General features: G+C 46.1%; 1 protein-coding gene across 1 annotated transcript in view; it reads right to left on the reverse strand.

The window, feature by feature from the left end:
• Positions 1–4,048: 4,048 nt before the first annotated feature.
• The window catches only part of FOXI3 (forkhead box I3), a 5,006-nt gene continuing 614 nt past the window's right edge, over positions 4,049–8,440 (reverse strand). The window contains exons 2-3 of the mRNA XM_031934164.1: positions 8,057–8,440; positions 4,049–4,671 (exon numbers count right to left, since the gene is read on the reverse strand). The exon at positions 8,057–8,440 is cut by the window's right edge and continues 44 nt beyond it. Coding sequence (XP_031790024.1) covers positions 4,049–4,671; positions 8,057–8,440 — 1,007 coding nt within the window. The remainder of the gene's footprint in view (positions 4,672–8,056) is intronic.

The raw sequence follows: 8,440 nt of genomic DNA on the forward strand, positions 1-8,440 counted from the left end.
AGCTATTTCCTTGGAAATGATGGGCTGCATGCAGTCCTCCTAAGGACCACACTCCAGGATGTAGAGCTCTCCTTGAGGCATGAGGCCTCAAAGCACCGTTTCTTTCTGTAGTAGAGATTGTTTGCTGCACTGAAATTCAATTTAATCTAAATAACAGAACCGTTAATCTATTAGAAATAAACTGGCCGGGCGCGGTGGCTCACACCTGTAACCTCAGCACTTTGGGAGACCGAGGCGTGTGAATCACCGGCAGGCAGTCAGGAGGAGTTCAAGACCACCCTGCTCAACATGGCAAAACCCCATCTCTACTAAAAATACAAAAATTGGCCAGGCATGACGGCATGTGCCTGTAGTCCCAGATACTCAGGATGCCAAGGGAGAATTGCTTGAACCCACAAGGCGGAGGTTGCAGTGATGCAGTGAGCCAAGATTGCACCACTGCACTCCAGCCTGGGCAACAGAGTGAGACTCAAACAACAACAACAACAACAACAACAAACCCCAAAATGCCCATAAGCCTAAAGATCCTCCTGAAGAGTAATTGTCTCATTCCAGCCTTTTCAGATGTGGGTAGGTGGAATGAGAAAACCAATCGTCTGCTCTTCCCACAGTGGTTTGTTGCCACGCTGCTCACATCTCTAGTTCTTTAGGACAAAAAAGCTGAAGACAGGAAAGCAGTAATGCCCAGGAAGCCAGAAGTGATCCCACTTTAAGTTTATTTCATGTGATTCTTCTTCTCAGCATGCAGTGAACTTTCTTGGGAAAAACTTTTCTTTGCTGCCCCAGTTTACATTATAAATTAATTTACAAATATAGAGTTGTGCTAGAAACAATATTTATAAGTCCATGATATTTTCATATACAAAAATATCCATAGAAACCATTTTTTTTGTACACATACTATGGGAGTAGGTAGTCTTTGGTTGTTTTTCTGCATAATGTTTAAGTAGTGGTGATGTCATTTGTATCTCAATAAGTTGTTTAAAAAAATAATTTTCTGTATGTATATTTCAAAATAAAACATTTTTAAAGTAATGCTGTGAGAGTCTCAGGGTGAAAAAATACACAGGGAATTTTAATTTTTTTTTACAATGTGCTTCTGTTCCTGTTTCTAAAAAAGTTAAAACCCCAAACTAGCCACGCTCACATCCAAAAACATGGTACAAAAGCAACTCACAGGATGATAAATTCATTTTTGTGAAACACCATTCCCATAAATTTGACAACTATCTGCATTTTAATGAACACTTTTTGAATAAAAAATTTGTTTTTTTTTTGAGACAGAGTCTCACTTTGTCACCCAGGCTGTCCAGGCTGTCATACAGTAGCATGATCTCAGCTCACTGCAGCCTTGACCTCCCAGGTTCAAGTGATCCTCCCACCTCAGTCCCCCAAGTAGCTGGGACTACAGGTGCATGCCACCACACCTAGCTAATTTTTGTTATTTTTGTAGAGATGGGGTTTCACCATGTTGCCCAGGATGGTCTCAAACTCCTGGGCTCAAGCGCTCTGCCCGCTTAGGCCTCCCAAAGTGTTGAGGTTACAGGCTTGAGCCACTGCGCCGGCCCTGAATAAATTCTGTCATTTGGCAACTAGTGGATGAGTGTACCAGGCACTCTACTGGGCACTAGAAGGTTGACTTTAAAAATTATTCAAATGATACCTCTGAGAAGTAACAGAGTGCTAAAATAAATAAGATTAAATATATCTTTTTAAAAATTGACCACAAATGGTTTATTGTATCAAAAACTATAAAATCCCATTTCTTCATTATTTAAAAAATATTTTGTAGACACAGTCTTGCTGTGTTGCTCAGGCTGGTCTCAAACTCTTGGACTCAAGTGATCCTCCCACCTCAGTCTCCTAAAGTGTTGGGATTACAGGTGTGGACCATTCATTGCACCTGGCCTAAAATTCCATTTAAGAGTTTTTATTTTGGCTGAGCGTCACACCTTTAATACCAGTGCTTTGGGAGGCAGAAGTGGGCTTGAGCCCAGGAGTTCAAGACCAGCCTGGACAACATAATGAAACCCCATCTCTACACAAAATACAAAAAACCTAGCTAGGTGTGGTGGCATGCACCTGCAGTCCAAGCTACTCAGGAGGCTGAGGCAGGAGGATGGCTTGAACCCAGGAGATTGAGGATGCAGTGAGCTGCATTTTTTTTTTTTTGAGACTCCCATCAAAAAAAAGTTTTTAATTAAAAAATTATTTTAAAAAAAACTTAAATTTAAAATTTTAGAAATTAAAAAGTTAAAATATTAATTCAAAAGTTTAAAAAATTAGCTGCACACCTGTGAGCCCAGCTACTGGGGTGACATGGGGGAGCTGAGAAAGGACCACTGCTTGAACCTGTGAAGGTTGAGGCATTTCAGCCTGGTTAAGAGAGGGAGACCGTCTCAAAAAACAAAACAAAACAAAACAACAACAACAAAAACACACACACACACAAAAGCTATTTTTAATAAAATTCTAATAATACTTTGTTAGAAAAGGAAACACCCAGGATACAAGCTAAAAGGGAGAGGATGCCAGGCTAACCATTACAAAATAGGACAGTGGTCACCCCAGATCTTGGACTATGACAGCAGGATTCAGAGGTGCTGCCCAGGGGGAACGCACCAGATGACTTTTATTTTCAACTAGAATCTTTGGTCAAATGACATCTAGCTCCATTCTTTCCTTCTACATACTTATAACTGGCTATGGAGGCTAGTTTCTCGGTTTTGTAGGAAGCAGAACACAGAAGTTACAAGTACCAGCTCTGGAACCAGACTGTCTGGGTCTGATCCTGGCTCTAGTTTACTATCAGTCTCACCTTGGAAAGTGGTCACAACTTTTTTTTTGGCCACCTGTGCACATTTGAGCTTGCAATCCTGGTATACAGTGATGATCAAAATAGACAAAATGACCTAACATCCTGGAATTTCACTTCCCTTACTTGGAAAATGAGGGGTAGTAATAATACCCACCACCCAAGGTTGCTGAGAGGATTGAATGAATACATGACAAGTGCCTAGAACAGTGCCTGGCACACGGGGCTGCCTGTGCCATTTTATTGCCATTAGAATATACCATGTACCAGACAGAGGTGATTTGTGAGCTGCCTATGCATAGCTCAAGGATTTGTGATGTTGCCTAGGACAGTATGATAAACAATCAAAAAAAAAAAAAATCTTTAGAGGCAAAGGACACAAAGTTGGAGGTTTCCTATAAAAATTGAGATATCTGGCTCTTCTATAAAAATCAGAATGTCGGCTGGGTGCAGTGGCTCACCCCTGTAATCCCAGCACTTTGGGAGGCCGAGGCGGGTGGATCACCTGAGGTCAGGAGTTTGAGACCAGCCTGGCCAACAAGGCGAAACCCCATCTCTACTAAAAATACAAAATATTAGCTGGGTGTGGTGGCGGGCGCCTGTAATCCCAGCTACCCGGGAGACTGAGGCAGGAGAACTGCTTGAACCCAGGAGGCGGAGGTTCAGCGCCACTGCACTCCAGTCTGGGCAAGAGAGCGAGACTCTTGTCAAAAAAAAAAAAAAAAAAAAAAATCAGAATGCTGCTATGGGAGAGAGAAAGAACCAGCTGTTCCCAGCAGCCTTCCGTTAGTCAGTCCCAACTACCCTCTACTGCTTCAGTTGCCCACTGATGTTAGTTTTCTCACCCAGTAACTTCGTTGGCTTATGTTTTTTTAGCCGTCTGTACACATTTGAGCTTGCAATCCTGGCATACAGTGATAAGCAAAATAGACGTGGTCCCCGCCCTCACGGGGCTCACAGGCTACCTATCACAGAAGAGAGTGAAACGGATTTCTCTCTGGAGAGGCCCACATGCAGAGAAAACTGTAAAAGCTCGCTGGGTTGTAGAAAGAGTTATCTACTACACCCTTGTTACTCCAAGTGTGGTCAAAGGACCAGGACCACAAGATCACCCAGGAACTTGACAGAAACGTACAACTCAGGTCCTCCCCCAGACCTACTGACTTGGAATCTACATTCTCATCAGCATGTGTGCACGCCTCAGGTGTGCATACTCGAGTCTGAGAGCCTGCTCTACACCTCAGAGCCCTCTCGGGGGTAGATGAGGCTGTTGACCATGCTAAAGTTGTGGAAAGGGCTGCTGAAGGGGCTGCTTTGGCCCCCGCTGGTGCTGGCAGGGAAAGGGCTGTAATAGGAAGATCTCTGGCCGGTGCTATTGCTGGTGCTATTGCTCAGTTGCAAGGTGTCTGCTGAGGCCTCTGAGATGGAGGTCGGGGAGAACATGCTGCTGGAGGGCAGCTGGGCCCCCTGGATCCCTAGGTGGCGGCTGCCAGGGAGAGCCCGCTGGGTACTCACACTGCTGCTGACACTCAAGGAGCTGAGGCTGCTGAAGAAAGTGTTGAGACAAGGGGTGGAGGTGAGCATGGGTCCTCCAGGAGATGAGGCAGTACTCTTGGTGCCCTCCGGTGGCTCTGGGGAGTGGGAAGGCCTCAGCAGAGTGGAGGGGCTCTCTTCTTCTGGCTTCCCACCCACTCCAGACCCCAATCCTGAGGAGAGCCCTTCTTCGGACTTTGATGTCCCCGCAGCCACTGTGGAGCCATTGCTGGCCTCAGAGCGGCGCTTTCGCTTCCGACGGAAGTTCCCGTTGTCAAACATTTTCTCACAGTTCGGATCCAGAGTCCAGTAATTACCCTTTCCTGAGAAGATGAGAAAAACCAAGTGAGAGAAGGACCTATTTTATGCTTGTTTACTCAGCTTCATTTCTGGGAGGAGGAGAGCAGACTCTCATTAGATGCTGACAAAGATGCTCAATTCACTCTAATATTCAAACCAATCCTCTTTTGGGGAAAATGTTACTCTTTGCTTCAGAGAGAAATCCAGAACAAAGATGTTCTGGCCACCTCTACCTCCTCCTGGTGGTGTCTACTACTTAAATCTGAAGACCTAATTTCATTTCTGAGACACTTATAATTAAATCATGTAACACCTTCACTAATTCTAGATCCAAATTGTATGACCGTGCAAAGTCATGGAATCCTGATGCTACTTAAAGTTGAGCCTTAGACTGGGCCAACGTAGTGAGATGTCTAAAAAAAAAAAATAATAATAATAATTTGAGCCTCCCTTTCTTTATTTATAAAATAGAGATAAGGATAGTACTAATTTAGTGGATTGACTGTGAGGATTAACTATATCAGCATAGTAGCTGGCACGCAGTAAGCAGTGCAAAAACAGCACTTATAATTATTATTCATTGAAAGTGCATACTTCTTCACCTCTGAGAAAAATGCCCCACTGGAGAAAGGCAATCTCAAAATGACAAAAAAGTTATTACTGAGCAATTGTTTTAACTATGCATTGGATGGCATAAATTTTGAGTATGAGGAAGCTCCTGGAATCTACATCCCCTCCTCATTTTGGGCAGGACCTGCCCCTACAAATCCTGCAAATGTTTCACCCATTGGGCAAATAAATTTCAGACACCAGGGCCTCATTTTTCTGCATGTAATGCTAGTTTTGTTCTATTTACCAAAAGTGAGGTAGAAAAGATCTATCATCTTGGAGGATTTTATCTCCCAAAAACTTTTTTTTCACTTCTGGCAACAAGAATCCGATGTTTGAGAGTGCTGTAGAATGCTTATCTTGTGGTAAGTGCCTCAGATGGATAACCTCAGCTATTCCTCACAGCTTTATGGCGATACAACAGTATTATTGCTTCCACTTTTCAGATAGGAGAACTGGGGTGCAGACTGGTAAGTAACTTGTCATACTCCTAGTTAGTCATGATAGTCAGGATGTAAACAGGCTGGCTCCAGACTCAGCATTTTTTTAAAAAATTATTTATTTATTTATTTATATTCTCTGAGACAGGGTCTCCCTCTGTCACCCAGGCTGGAGTACAGTGGCATAACCTTGGTTCACTGCAGTCTTGACCTCCTGGCCTGAAGCCATCCTCCCACCTCAGCCTCCCAGTGTAGCTGTTACAACAGGGAGTATACCACTATGAATGGCTAAAAGACTCAGCATTCTTGCAGGGCACAGCGGCTCACGCCTATAATCCTCGCAGTATGGGAGGCCGAAACGGGTGGGTCACTTGAGCTCAGGAGTTCAAGACCAGCCTGGATAACACAGGGAAAGCCCATCTCTCCATAAAATACAAATTAGCCGGGCACCGTTGGCATGCGCCCATAGTCCCAGGTACTTGGGAGGCTAAGGAAGCAAAATTGTTTGAGCTGGTGAGGCAGAGGTTGCAGTGAGATCGTGCCACTGCACTCTAGCCTGGATGACAGGAATGAAACTGTCTCAAACAAAAAACCCCTCAGCATTCTTAACTAACCACTGGGCTAGGCTGCCTCCACTGAACCATGTTCTGCAAATAGTTACAGGAAAAAAATACATATATAACTACAATTTTTTTTTTTTTTTTTTTTTTTTTTTTGAGGCAGAGTCTCGTCGCCCGGGCTGGAGTGCGGTGGCCTGATCTCAGCTCACTGCAAGCTCCGCCTCCCGGATTTTTACGCCATTCTCCTGCCTCAGCCTCCCGAGTAGCTGGGACTACAGGCGCCTGCCACCTCGCCCGGCTAGTTTTTTTTGTATTTTTAGTAGAGACGAGGTTTCACCATGTTAGCCAGGATGGTCTCGATCTCCTGACCTCGTGATCCGCCCGTCTCGGCCTCCCAAAGTGCTGGGATTACAGGCTTGAGCCACCGCGCCCGGCCTATAACTACAATTTCAATAATATCTCCACCTATCTGGATATGTATATTGTGCCACATTGGTACCAACTTTTTTGACAAAAAAACTAGCCATAGACCCTTGAACTTTTAGGATAAAGTCCAGAAAAGTTTACATGACAATTTACATGATAATCTTGGGTGGTACAAAAGCCAAATCAAGAGGATGCATCTTCTAGAACTGCATACCCTGCCCAATACGGTAGCCACTAGCCACACACGACTATTGGGCACCTGAAGTATGGCTAGTCCAAATTAAGATGTAGTGTAAAATACACATGGGATTTTGAAGACTTAGTACCGAGAAAATAACAAAGAATCTCATTAGTCATTTTCATATTTGTTATACGTTGAAACAATATTTTGGATTATTTAGTTTGCATTGTATTTCCCTTGGACAGTGGTGCTCTACAGTGACTTCAGGGATGAGCTCATTCTGAGCTCCAGAATATTCACGTAATTTACACAAAATCCTGGATCTCTGTAATGTGCAACTAAAATGGTTTCATCCCTCTTCTCTTTTTTCTATCACAACCCCCTTCCCCTTTCCTTGTTCTGGGTTCCTTCTGAAAACCTCAAGTAGGATCCCGTTTCTCTCTTCTTGTTAATCATTTCTCCACCTCCACCGCTCAGAGCAGGCAACACTCACTCCACTGTAACACAGACCTCCTCACTCCAGGAGCAACTGGGCTTAGACCAAAACCGCAGCAAATTTGGGATCTTCATTTCTAAATTTCTAACTAGTTAAGGTACCCAAACTGCAATTTGCAGGACCTCCCTGCTAAAGTTGTTCCATTCGAGACTCCCGTCTCATGATGCCCGTGCCACTATCTCTAGAGGTAGGCACCGTACTATTCAGGACACAGTGAGCCTCTCTGGAACCCGATGAGGAGGAAGTGCACCTAGGGACAGCCGGGCTGGCCCCCAGTTCTCCCATCGCGTCTTCTGCGAAACGTGATGGAAATCCCAGCTCACGTGGATCCCTTTATAAAATCCCTTATTTGAGAGCTTACTTGTAAGTAGACCCTCCCTTCAAAAGGCCTGATAAACACCACCCAGGGGTAGCCTCCTGTTCTGGGATACAGATTTTTTTCGTTTCTCTAATTGGCTGGCCTCTGCGAGTGGATGTAAAGGTCAAGCTCCTTTCTCACTGAGTCTTCCTCCCGAAGATCCCCTGCTCCTTCCCTTTGTCCTCCGGGTTGGGTGGTTATTTCTCCACCCGCTCCCACCCGCAGCCTGGACAAGAAGACTCCTGGCAGATCTTCCAGCCGCACACCGACCTCGGCGCCGACCCTCGCGCCCCGCGTCCACCCTCCCCGGCTGGAAAGCACCTGCCGGCGGCCCTCACCTGGGTCGTCTTCGTCGCGGGGCACCTTCTTGAAGCAGTCGTTGAGCGACAGGTTGTGGCGGATGGAGTTCTGCCAGCCGGCCTTGCTGCGCTGGTAGAAGGGGAAGCTGTCGGCGACGAACTGGTAAATGTGGCTAAGCGTGAGCTTGCGCTCGGGCGCGCTCTGAATGGCCATGGCGATAAGCGCCGAATACGAGTAGGGCGGCCGCACCATCTTCATCAGGTCCTCGCGGCTGGCCATGGACAGCCAGCCCAGTTCCCCGGGCCCCGCGGGCGCGGCGGGCGACGCGGGCGCGGCGGGCGCGGGCTGCGCGAAGGGCCGCTGAGCGCAGCCGAAGGTGCCGGCGGCGGGTGGCGGCTGCAGGAAGGGCCCGGCCGCGGCCC

Source organism: Piliocolobus tephrosceles, chromosome 15, assembly GCF_002776525.5.
Source record: "Piliocolobus tephrosceles isolate RC106 chromosome 15, ASM277652v3, whole genome shotgun sequence".
Classification (NCBI taxonomy): domain Eukaryota; kingdom Metazoa; phylum Chordata; class Mammalia; order Primates; family Cercopithecidae; genus Piliocolobus; species Piliocolobus tephrosceles.